A 13,151-nucleotide genomic window follows, 5' to 3' on the forward strand; every position below is an offset into this window, starting at 1 on the left:
TCACAGCAAGGAATAAAATACAATACAGTAAAATAAACACCTGGGCTGCGACTCCGTCACTGTGTGCACCCAAGAGGGATACAGAGAAATTTTCTGGGTCTGACATTTTTATTGCTCCTTTCCTCCCTCCCTTGGCAGCGAGTTTCTAATTAGATTCCCAAATTCCTCCTGGGCTGCTCGAGTGAGTCCCTTCCCTCCTTGAGCCTCTGCTTAGAAACCCCACTCTTCCGATTTCCGCTGGACTACAGCTAAGACCAAGGTGCTAATTCTCCTTTCATTGTCACAGGGAAACCCTCTGTAATTGGTTTTCTCCCCCCCCCCAGCCCTGTCATGTACCCCCCTCTCCCCTCCACCATTCCTTATCAGCCAAAAGGGGAAGAAGCTGTAATGCAAAACCTCTTCCCTTGTTGAGTAAAGAGTGTATCAGTTCCTGGTGCCCAGTTGATTGGATGAGGGGTTGGATGGACTTGACTGCTAGCCAGGAGGACCTGTTGGCTCTTGAGTCCTCTCCAGGGTTGGGGCTGGCTGACTTAAGCAAACGGAGGATCTTAATGCTATCACCCTCCTAGGCAGCCCTGCCTCCTTGGCCCGGCCCGGCTGTCCAATAAGAAGGAGCTGCCTTGACACCTGCTTATATACAGAGGCCGGCAGCCAAATCTCCAGCACTGATCGTGGGGAGAGGGGGGAAATATCCAAAGTCAGAGAACTGGGGACAGGAGCACACCCGGAACGGAGAAGGCGCCCGAGACCATGACCTCGAGCAAGATTGGGATGCCAGGTGGGCTGAAGGCTGACCCCGCGGCTCTGATGGCTTCCCTGCATCTGCTCCCATCTCCCACCCTCAACCTGGAGATCAAGTACACCAAGGTAAGTCAGGGGGCTCCTGACCTCTCTGGCCTGACAAGAGACTTCAGGGCTCACAACCTTCTTTTCTCAGCTGATACAAATCCATGGCTCTCAGACATCTCTCTCTTTTTTTTTAAAGAGTGTGTGTTTTTAGATTTCGGGTGCAAGCAAACGGATGGCTGTATGTGGAAATACTGTACCCAGAATAAGAAACAACATTTTCTAGGAGTGATTTTGTCCTTTCCGTTTGCCTGTCATCATTTTAACTCTTTGGGTCAGTTTTTTTTCTTTCCAGGAAAAGGGTTTTTCCCTTCATAGTTCCTGATGAGTGTCCAACGACGTTATTGTCCAAATCTTGTTTTATGCTATTGAAAGATGATGATGATGATAATGTTTTGTTTTTGTTTTAAAAATGAGTCTGTATCACTCCTGGGACTTTTCCTTAACAATTCCTGTAGCAGATGTAATGAAGCCAAGTTGTTGCAGCTTTGGAAGAGGGATTCTTTTCCTGATTTTCTTCCTAGGCAAATACAATCTTGAAGGCAGTTTGTCCAGAAAATAATTTTTTTTTATAGCCTTGCCAAGTGCCTAGGGCTGGTGGCTTAGCTTGTGGACTGAAGTGCACATATCTTTTCTATACTTACAGTAGATACAAATCTGCAAGTTTTTATAGGGTATGTGTATTAGGACAGATGTCCCAAAATGCAATTGTATCTTGAAAGATTGGGATTTTTCCCTGTAGTACATCTTCTGGCTGTGAATATATGTTAATATTGTTAAAGCACACTGGGCAAGATCCCGTGTGCAGGAGACATGCCCTGAGTGCATATATTCTTCATACTTGAATTGTGGAGTGCCTTTGAAAGGGATAATAAAGATGGCAAGCTTGTAAAGGGACAGGAGTTCTCTTTAAAGCCAGTATAAAACTGAAGTTCACACAGATCTGGTTAACAAGAAACCTCATTGAGCCAAACATATATGATCAGTTTCCTGGTTAAAAATTAATTCTGTTCCCACAAAGATCATCATTAATTTGTTGTTGCTCCTCCATTTTTTAATTTTTTTAAAAAAAACATGAAAAAACAGTACTTTCATATCCAAAATATAATAGCCACATCATGTGCTTGTTGATCATAATAAATATAAATATTTAAATATTTGAATAAATAAATATAATAAATGATCCATTTTCAGATTTAAAAGTAAAAAGTGAGCCTTGAGTAATTTGTGAGGAGTTTGCTTACATGTTATTATAATTTTAATGTTCCTCAAAATAGCTGGATTATTTGTCCATAGTAGCAGGATTACTGAAGGTACAATCCAGTCAAATTAAGCAGCTTTAGGTGTCATTGATTCCAGTGAAATAATGAAGAATGTGCCTGACTCTTCCCATCGACATCAAAGGAATGAAAAGAATCTTGATACTACGGACAGAGGCTGCAATCCTAAACACTCTTACTAGTATGGAGTAAGCCCCATTGAGCCCAGTGGGATGTACTTCTGAGTAAACATGATTTGGATTGTGCTGTAATAACCTGTCGTTAAGCATTTTTACCTCCATCTGATTTGAGTCTAAATGTTCAGTATCCGCTTAGTTTTCTCCCATTGAAATCAGTGAGACTTAACTTTGGCTCGATCCTGCTACGATGCAGTTGTTGAGAAAGAGAAAGAAAAGTGGTTGACTGGAAATATGAATATGTTGGAATACGTGGGAAATCTCCATCTAATTACATGCTTGGGATCTATTTCAACTTTCAAGATTTATAATTAGACCTGGAATGGTTGAGGGTAACAATCTCTGTGTTAAGAGGTGTACCAAATGCAAGAGTGATCCAAGCAAATTCTTGCTCAGAAAACTTGCACCCCAAGTAGAATAGTGGGACAAAGGTAATGGCGGGGGGAAGATAGGTGGCACAGGACTGACTGGGATTAAGGAGTCACAAGGATGGGTCAGGGAGCCCAGCCTGTTGCATAAATTAATGTTGATCTGAAATATTAAGTGAGTAATTGTGCTGAAATAATCCAAATAAAGCCATGAAGTCTGTAAACGCCTCAGGGCAGGGAATTCTGACTCCTCTCCCCATGTTTCACTGCAAAAATCCATGTATAATGATGGTGCTATATCAATAGGAAAACGTATTTTTCTCTCCCACACCTCTATAAATATTCCAGTGCATCTAGAAATGGAAATAGAAGGTTGCTTTTACAAGAGAACATTTAAATATGGTGTGTGTGTGTGAGGGAGGGAGAGGGAGGGAGGCGGGGAAAAGGGGGATCTGATACAGTCTTAGTTTCATCCCTCTCTATCTCTGTTTCTCTCAGTCCCTTTGCCCCCCCTCCTCTCGTTCTCTCTCTCGGCAGGCATGACAAGTGATTTATTGCTAATTGAAGCCTTTAATTGAGTGTCCTGGCTCTGGCCAGACTTTTATCCAGGATCCACTTTCCCACTTATTGCAAAGAAAAACAATGAGATAGAAAATAACGGACTGGAACTGGATTCTTTCAGTTGGTGGGGTCACTTTTATGTCTCTCTTAAGTGACAACTTCTATAAACAAAAGGGAACAAATAAGGACCAGGAGGTGGAAAGGGAAATCACTTGCGACCATGAGGATCTCAAAAGTTTTAGCAACATCCATTATCTGTCTGAGCCTCCCTGTTTTCTGGCGTGATTTTGAGCGCCCAGCAGGGTTTCCTTCTGTGCATGGAATGTGGTCCAACTGTTCCCACTTGTGGATGCCGCCCGGCTCTTGCAATCCTGAGGATCAGCAGTAATGCCACTGCAGCTGTGTCTGTGACTGGATGCCGGGGCAGACCAAGAGGGGTGCTTCACCTGTGAGGTTTTGAGCAACATTTAGGGGCTGGAGAGATCTGGTACCTGCAGCACAATCCACCAGAAGGTTCTCCTGCACAAGCCGTGTTGAAATGAGTGTGAGTTGTACACTGCACTATCATCCTCAAGCAACCCATCATTTCAGTGGGGCTTGCACAGGAGAACCTCCACCGGTTGACTTTTTTCCTAAATGCATTGGACTGAGACCACTGAACTATCACCGCTGTTGCTCTGTGGAAGCTCTTGTTGTTGTCGTTGTTGTCATGTGCCTCCAAGTCGACTACGACTTATGGCGACCCTATGAATCAGCAACCTCCAATAGCATCTGTTGTGAACCGCCTTGTTCAGATCTTGTAAGTTCATGTCTGTGGCTTCCTTTATGGAATCAATCCATCTCTTGTTTGGCCTTCCTCTTTTTCTACTCCCTTCTGTTTTTCCCAGCATTATTGTCTTTTCTAGAGAATGTGGAAGCTCTTAAACACTGTCAACTACTGCAAGCATTCTCAGAGTCAGCCTGAAAGCCAAACCAGTTCAACATCTAATTCCGGACATAACTATTTGTTTTTAAAAGAGCCTGGGCTGAAACAGAAAGTAAAAGTTGAAGGTGGTAATCACATTGCAGAATGCAGATGGGAGCGTTAAGGGAGCTTTAGAGGTGATGGCAATTTTCGAAACATTGCAAGTCGAAAGCATAGCAGACACTTCAGTCTGCACCGGACATAATATGTGAGGGCACACTTGAGTCTCATGCTACAGTCAATTGCACAAATTCCTGTTAAGGGCATCAGAAGAGTCCTGTTGGATCAGGAGGACAGCTCACCTAGGGCAGCATTCAGCAGCCAATCAGCTTATTCTAAGAAGCTCACAAGTAGGCAGGGTGAGATATACTTCCTCCAAGTGGAAGCTGCATGGGAGTGGCGTTTCCATTTAGCTAGTAAGCTAACAGCTGCCAATAGATAAGGGGTTGGGAATCTGTGGCACTCCCAACGTTGCTGAACTACAACTCCCATCATCACCCCGGCCATTGGTCATGCTTGCTGGGGCTGCTGGGAGTTGGAGTCCAGCAATATCTACAGATAGCTACATCCAGTAGCTACCTGTCCTAGCAACCATTACCACTTTTTGTGGCAAGAGGCACTTTTTCTTTTGTCTGCCCTAAATGCAGGGAAAGCTTGTGCATCTCAGAGGAGATGCACAAGTTCAGCATTAGATTCTCAGGAACTGAACGTGGAAGTGACTGCCTTTGTCTGTTTGTTACTCCATAACAGCCAAAGTCACCGTATGGATTGCAAGATTGGAGAGGGAAGGGAAAGGTTCAGGAAATATTTTGCTAGATCTACAAGATGTTTACATTGCTGAGAGGTCTGCATTAAATAAATCCAGCATGTTAAATTGTGCATTGAAAGACAGCGGTGCTCACTGGGTGACTCATAAATATTTCAAACATCAGGAGGAGGACCGGTTGGCTGGGAGGACGCTGGCTGATGTTGAAGGCTAGAGAGCACCATTGCACATTACAAATGCTCCTTGTGTGTCTCAGCTAGGCATTTTTCCTCTTGAATGTTTGAACCATCATCCTTTTGGGGGAACAACCATAACTAACAGTGAATCTTAGCTGAACAAGGGCAGATTAACAGCAGCTCAATTCAAGGGACACAGAGATGTTGACAGCGAGTGGTCTTATTGGCACTGGAGAGGATCTGTTACCAGCTCTGGAGCTGGGGAGGGGTGTGTGTGAGAGAGGGATACTTCCCCTTAAGGAGCAGCTAAGGAATTTGGGGGATTTGCCTGCGTGCCCTGATGGCAGCTATGGCCAGGAGTGCTCTGCACCAGATTTTGCTTCTTGTCAGTATTTTTACATGTTTTCACCATGGTGCTTCATCTTGCTTGCAATGGGACACAGTTACTTTAAAGTAAATTCGAAGGATTTCAGTCAATCTCATTTCCATGTAAGTGTGCTTTAGGTTAGGGTACTAGGATATGTGTGTACTTATTTGTAAGGAAATCAGGAAGAATCAGTTCCTTCTAAGTAATGCCTGGAAGCTCATGATACCAGCAAAAAGAGGTCAGCTTGTAGGACCATCTGGAGGACTTTTGTCACCACTGGCCTGACCTCACAAGAAGCCACCCAAACAGTTGCTTGGGGGAGCAGTGATATACTGCATCTCAAGATTCTTTGCAGTGTGGCTGAGGGGACACGACTCTGGGATTCCTTGTGGTTGTGTGTGAACTGAGAGGTGCAAAGTGCTCCTGGGTCGTATCTTTTTGGTTTAACTGGGCAAGCTGGCTTGTCCCTGCTGGCATCGTAATGTCAGTCTGTTTCTGCTTTGTTGATCTCTGGCTGTTGGGCCATGGTCAGCCACTTCAGACCTGCTTGTTCACCACCAGTGGGGATTGGGCCTTGAGGGTGATGGAGGAGGGAAGGAAAATCCCTGCCTGTCTCAGGAGATTTTCTTTGCTTACCTTGAACTCCACCCTTGAGTGGAAATTGCCCCCATTTTAATCACCCTGAAGAATATGCTGGCTGACATTCATGGAGGATCAGCGGCGGCTAGCCTGGATGGCTCTGTGCAACCTTCATGTTGGGGGATCAGCTTTGGAAGAAAGTTTTTGCCCTTGTGCCCTGCTGGCGGGGAGGGGCTGTGGGAAGTAGGATGCTGAGCCAGACCAGAAGGACCTCCAGTTTGATCCAGCAGTGAGGCGCAAGTCTTTCGATGTTCTTACAATCCTTCCAAACCTTGTAAAAAGTCAACAACATTTTTTGGAGGAAGCAAAAATGAAAATGAATAGGATTTTTAAATTTTCTTTTTCATTTTTGGCAGTAGACAAATTCAGCTTGGACAGGAGCAGTTTTGCGGGCCCCAGTTGAGGTGGCCTTTTTGAAAGGGTTTATCTGTCTGGAGGCTTAGCTCATGTATTCTGCAGAAGTAAACAAATATGCCTCCTATGGTCATGCTGACTGGATCAGTCCCTGCAATGGCGAAGCCGTCCGAGTTGTCAGCTCTTCTTGGCTCCATTCAGAGTTGCATCCTCCGGCTTTTTGCATCCGGTTGGATCTTTGTGATGACGATATCCTCAGATAAACACCACGGTGGGAAGACAAAGTGGTGTTATGAATGGAAGACAGGGCTGTTGATACATCTATCTGCCTCTGCACAGGAAGCGAGACACGCCAGGCTTAGCTGGTGGGGAGGGAAAGCCGAAAGTGTCCCCCTTTCTGTCTTTCTTCCAGCTGTATAAACTCCACATAAACACTTTCGGGGAAGCTGGCGGAATTGTAAGCACCGGCCGGTGGCCAAAGGGGCTGGGGTGGTTTGCAATGTAGGCAGAAAGTTTGAGGGGAGGGTGCAGAGGAGGGGGGGTCCCTGCTCCTCTGCTTCAGAGGCTGAAACGTGCCAAGCGGCAATGTCAAGACAAGGGCCCGGTTCCAGCCGTGGCTTCTGCCTCTGTTTCTGTAATGGTGGATGCTGGCCTGAGGCAGTCCTACCTGAGGATGCAGTTTGGGGAGCGGGCTAGTGGTGGCTGAGTGAGTGAAGATGAGATCTGTGCTACGGGGGCCGAATGCCCTGGAAAGGTCTTCTGTGCTGCAAGCCCCATTGTCTGTCTGTCTCCCACCCCCCTTGTGCATAAGGGCCTGGTATCCACCTGCAGCAACAGCTCATGGACCCAGGACATGAGGTCTGCCTATCTTCTGGCCAGACTTTAGCAAGGTTTTAAAGTTAAAGGGATTGTGGAGCTGGAAAACATGCAGGAAAGGGTCAGCAAAACCTTCCGTACAGGCTTTTTGGTGGAGAAAAAAGACAAAACTGCAACCCGCTGCACACTTACCTGGGTGTAAGGCCCATTTTGCATAGTGGAGTTTGCTTTTGAGTAAACATGAGTAGGGCTGTGCTCCACAACGGGGCACAATAGAGGCCCCCCGAAGGATGCTAGATGTGGAGGAGAGAGGGATTTCTCTCTCTTCAGCCCCCCCCAGTGGTCTCCCATCCAGATCACTAATCAGGGTGACAACCACTAAGGCTCAGAAATGCAAGAGCCCAGTCTTCCTCAACCTGGTGCCCTCAAGTTGTTATGGACTACAACTCCCATCAACCCTAAAACATCTTGAGGACATCAGGTTGGGGAGGTTGTGCTATAGCAGCTAGTTCTCCTAGGCCATTCCTTGCTGAGCCTATATTTAAAAACTTCCAACAATTAATGCAGTTTTAAAAATATCAGATCAATTTTTTAAAAGACCAGTTCTACATGGTGAATTTTAGGTGCATTCCATAGTGAGCAGGAAGGACAACTTGCGCCTTATTGCAACTGTCACATCTGGAGACCCTGAGGCTTTTGCCATCTGCATCTTACAAAGTGAGTCTCTCCCCCCCCCGCCCCCCATAATAATGTCACAGTTAATGCTGACAATGTGATGCTTGCATTTTATGCACCTGAAGGCCTGTTGTGAGAAACTGCTTCAGAGTTTGCACAAAGCTTACTACTGGAGAAGTTGAAAAGAGCAGGACCAGTATGTATGAAGCGGACAGCCCAAATGCAACCCACGCTAACTATAGTGAGGCACAACTCACCAAGGGCTTATCCACACAGGAGCATTTCTTCGTAGCAAATGCACTGTTTTTACTGTCGTAATAGATTTGCAGGGTCCACACTTCGTGCTCAAATCTGTTGTTTTCTATTCACACAAGTAGGTGTTCCTCTGGGAAGCATTAGTGTTGCTGTTTCCTTGTGGCCCTGCCCTCTAATTTTACATTTTTACTCCCTCCAGTTGCACAGTTACTGGGCATGTGCAAATATTTTTGACCTGTGCAGTATTTCCACTCCCTCCTGCCCCCCCCCAGCTTCCTGAAGTTTGGCGGTTGAAAAGAAGTGGGGTTATCTGCCCCTCTTTCTCCACTGCCCCATGCTTTTTCTGAGTTAATTTTTCCCCGCTGGAAAAACAAATCAACATAATATTGATTTTTTTTTTTAAAAAACAATATCAATATTTTCTGAAAATATCAATATTGATATTGATATTTTTGAGGCGACTTTTTAAAACACATCCACTTCAGATTTTTTAGGAAACAAAAGGAGTGAAGGAAGTTTACTTGGGGAGGAAGGGAGGAAAGAAGGGAGGGCTGCAGCAAACAGTGAAGGGGGGAGGACAGAGCAGTTGGAAGTTGCTGGATAAACCACCGGAAACAAAATGGAATTCGTGGGGGAGTTAGGGGGCGGAGAAAGGGGAAGAGCTGAAAGTGGTGATTCACCCGCCCACTAAAAACCATCAAAGCAAACCGTCTTCAAAGACGTGGGGAGCGGAGTGGAGCCGTATTGTTCTAAACCTTTCGTATTATCAGTGGATTGGGTTAATACAGACTTACAGGATGGAAACTGCATGATAGCTTCTGTTTGCCAGTAACGTCTGTGAACTACGCAAATTAAAAGGGGACCGCTATGTAGATGAGCCCCAAGAAGTTCTTCTTTGTAAGCCCCATGGAAATAACCAGGAGATGCACAGGAGCATGGGGGATGGAGTGAGAAGAACAACCTACAGTCTTCCTGAAAGTTCCTCAACTTGGGTCCCTTCCCAGCTCTGTGGGGGAAAGTGATTCAAAATAGCCCTGAGCACTGGGAACAATCCAATGCCACCTTTATTGGGTTTTTTTCCAGAGTTAGGAAGGGACCAAATGATCTGAAACAATCCACAGGAATATAAGAGCTGACATAAGTCTCCTCCCAACCACCAATCTCTGACGTCCAGACTCCAGGGATCCTCTTTAGGCAGTGAGTTGGGAGTGAAAATGGATTCTGCAGTTGCTGAAGGTCATTTAATCTGTTCTTCCTTTGTATATTGCAAGGGTTGATACTTGGTTTGCTTCCAGACAACCTGTCTGGTGAGCATTCAATAAACTGATTTGTTTGTTGGGAGGTTAGACGACATTGGCTATTTATTGACTATTCATTCTGATTTGTTTGCAAGAAGGTTATTCAGTGTTGCATCAAGCCATTGTTGCCTGGCCCAGCCATTGTTGCCTGGTGTGATTCCTTATCTCTTTCTTTGCCACAGAAGTCTGGTTTTTATTTTTAATTTTTTGGAAGCAGAGCTGTTGTTCAAGAGCTCCAAAGCTGCTTCAGTTGCGCAATCTCCACTTGCCAGAATGGGCTTGAATCCCATATAGAAACCAGGGACATCCTGGAATCACCCTTGGGGGTTGGAAACTGTGGCTGGAGCCGAGTCCTGGGGACAGGGTAGTGTAGTGGCAAATTCAGAAGTGCAGAGTCCCTTCATGATACTCACAGCCACACCCCTCTCCCCTTTGTGCTGCTGGATTGAGAATGAGATCCTTGTTAATGCCTTCTCCCACAACAAACAGAAGTCCCTAGGAGCTAATCAGCGTGAAAGGGGGGATTTTAGCTACTGAGAAGAGTCTTCTCAGTGGCTGACTCACCTCCTCTCACCCTGATTAGCTTCAGTCGGCAGGAAGGGACAGGGAAGCATGTCAGAGGACTCTTCTCAATAGCCGACACAGTCCCCTTTCATGCTGATTGGCTCATAGGATGCTGGAGACGTAGGGACCCTGCTTCCAAAAAAGTAAGAGGTCTAAGACCCCCTGAGACCCTGGATGACTGCACCCCTTCCTGGGGAGTTCCTGCACAAATTATGCTGCAGTTTGTATCAGAAGAACTGAGCTGTCTTTCAAATGCAACACTTCTCTTGACGGTTGCTTTGCAGCTGAATGTCTTTGGCCATTCAAGATTGTTTTTGAAATCAGTATGAAGTATGCTTGAAGGTTTTCTTTTTTTAAAAAAGGCCCAATTTTTCTGCCTTGTATCCTTTAAGTTCTGTTTGTGCTGGCTAATCACCATTGTGTGTGTGTGTGTGTGAGCAAGGGGGAGAGGATTTCTGCTTTTGTTGAAAGGGCTCATCTGAGAGCCTTGCATCTCCCTACATAACCCCACCGTTTGTGTCCTATATTTGGCTGAAGAAATGCCCCCTAAGAGGGCCCTGGAGGTGGGAGGGTGGAGAGACGCCTGCCTTTCCTTCTGCTTTCCTGCTGATTCTATGGACTCCAATTTCCGAACTTCATGCAGGGAGTTTCAAATTTACTTCCTTTTTAAATTAAATCCACCCTCTTGCATCGTCGCACAGCACCCCAGGGTGCAATAAGTCAAGCGCATTGTATTATGCGCAACTCCACTGCGACGAGGTTGACATTTTAACATGACTTGGTAGTTAACTTCAACTGGTTCAGTCATCTCTCTTTGACAAAAATTACACAGGTTGGCTTTTCTTTTTTAATTGCACTTATATCTAGCAAATTAACATAGAGCAGTGCTGGGGGGGTTAATACGAAGCTTATTTTTCTCATGAGCAATAAATATCAGGCATGTGCTTACATTTATAGTTTCCTCGGGATATTAATGATTTCCATGCGCCCAGACCTTGCAAAGAGCTTTCTACATTTGCATGCAGTATTTGGTGGCAGGGCCTCCCCAGGGAGTAGGGCTCAAAAGATGGCTGCAAGGGCAGGCATGGGTTGCCCCCAAGTTCCCTTTCCAGCTGGCTTTGTCCCAGCGCCCTTCCTCTCTGTGCCCCTGGTGGACCCCACGCACCCAACAGCTCCATCCTCTGGGCCAGGCCGTTGCCCCCTTTGACCACCTGGGAGGTCCAAGGCTTCCCGCACAAAGGCAGTGCCTTGCCCTGGCCCTCCCTACGAGCCAAGGCAGAAGATGTGATCCCCAAAATCAGCCTTCCACCTTTCTAGCCCCTTAACTTTATTTGTAAAACCTTCACATTCTGATATCAGATATTGCTGGTTTTTTGAAAGTATTCTATGCATGCTTACTTTTTTTTCCCAGCTGAGAGAAAAAATGAGGCTTACACAAGGTGCTGTGAGACGGAGGCTGCAGGAAGGGCCTCAAAAGGACATTCTGCCCGGAGGAGCCCCTTGGTGCCTTCAAAGGGCCCTGCGAGGGAGGCCTTGCTTGCGCCTTTGCACCCTCTTTTCTGCCTGCAGGGCCTGGAGAGGTGTATCTCCCCCTTGACACCTTTGTGGCTATGTAGCAGAACGGATTTGCAGGGGTTGCCACATCTTATGCAAGGGTGAGAAGACACCCACCTTTGGGAAGTGGCTACTCCTGGGGATGAATGCATGGGAGGGCCCTTTTTTTATCCCACCCGGACTTTCCCAGGATCTCCTTGTGGGATTTTGTTCCTGCTGATTTTACAGGTGGATCCTTTTTGGTTTAACTTGGTAGTTTGTTTCGTTTTTGTACACTCACTGCCACAATATTTTCAAATGGTGGGCGGTTTATAGATTGTTTAAGTAAGTAAAAATGATAGTAGAACCGGCTGGAAACCCCCTCTTGTACACAGCGGGGTGGGTTTGAGCCCCTCTCCGTTTCCTCCTTCTCTCCCTCTTGGGCACCTGCAAGTTTTGTCTCAAGGATTTAACCCCCCACACCCTGGTCTTTCTCCAGTTCTAGGGATGGGCATATGTCTCTGCAGCTGTTGCTGGCATGTTTTTAAAAGGGGGAGACCTGGCACCTCTCGTGCGCTGACTAATCACACCCTCAGATATTCTCTCAATCAGCTTTCTCCGGCCTGGTCATGCTCTGCAGATGTGTTGGATGACAACTCCCAGCTCAGCTCTGTTGCCTGATGCTGATGGGAGGAGTAATACAGAACATCTGGAGGGCACAAGGTTGGGGACTGCTGCTCTAAATCAAGTATTCCTTCAGAGAGAGGAATTTCCTTCCCCAGTTCACAGTCAGTCTTCCTTGTGGTGCCCCCCCTCCTGTGCCTCCAAATCCCAAATGCTGCCTCTACAGATCTGGAAGCCTAGAGCCGTCCAGGGAGGGGTTCATTTCATATGCTATGATCTGAAAGCCATTTGCTTTGCAGAGAGTTCCTGATGCAGGCCTTTCTGCTGGAGAGAAATGGTGCAATTCCTTCCTCAACCTTTCCTGCCCTCCCTACGTAGCTGATAGCCAGAAGTAATGGGATGCCACTGAAGCCATCCTCTGCATTTCGGGAGATTCTCTCTGGTGTGAAACTATCCAGATCCATTTTTATGTTTTCCAGGTTCCTCTGTTGGTTTGTAGGCACTTGCTCTTATTTCTTTTCTTTTCGCTTTGTACTGAAGGTTGAAATTCTAGTCATGGAAGAGACGGTCCCACTGGGAGCAGTTGGGAAAGGGATCCAGAATAAAACGGCACATCTCCTCCCCATGCCTCTCGCCTAACTCTCTGGTGCTGCTGCTCTTGGAACACTGGGCCCAGTTCTGGTGGCCCATCTCGGAAAAGACGTCCTTGAGCTCAGAAAGGTGCAGACAGCCTGCCGGGGGCCGTGCAGCCGGCCCCTTTCTGCCCACATCACACAGGGCAATCCTGGCAGAGCACTGAGCCCACGTGCCAGGCCTCCTGGCTGCCTTTCACCATGATTTCCCCTTGGCCAGACCTGCCCTGCCCTGGTGTACATCCTGGGGGCAGGAC

General features: G+C 46.5%; 1 protein-coding gene across 1 annotated transcript in view; it reads left to right on the forward strand.

Moving 5' to 3' along the window:
* The first annotated feature begins 483 nt into the window (after window positions 1-483).
* ALDH1A2 (aldehyde dehydrogenase 1 family member A2) overlaps window positions 484-13,151 on the forward strand; it is a 94,764-nt gene continuing 82,096 nt past the window's right edge. Inside the window, exon 1 of the mRNA XM_061595171.1 lies at window positions 484-867. Within this exon, the coding sequence (XP_061451155.1) occupies window positions 751-867 (117 nt within the window). The 5' untranslated portion in view covers window positions 484-750. The remainder of the gene's footprint in view (window positions 868-13,151) is intronic.

This window comes from Rhineura floridana, chromosome 14 (assembly GCF_030035675.1).
Source record: "Rhineura floridana isolate rRhiFlo1 chromosome 14, rRhiFlo1.hap2, whole genome shotgun sequence".
Taxonomy (NCBI): Eukaryota; Metazoa; Chordata; class Lepidosauria; order Squamata; family Rhineuridae; genus Rhineura; species Rhineura floridana.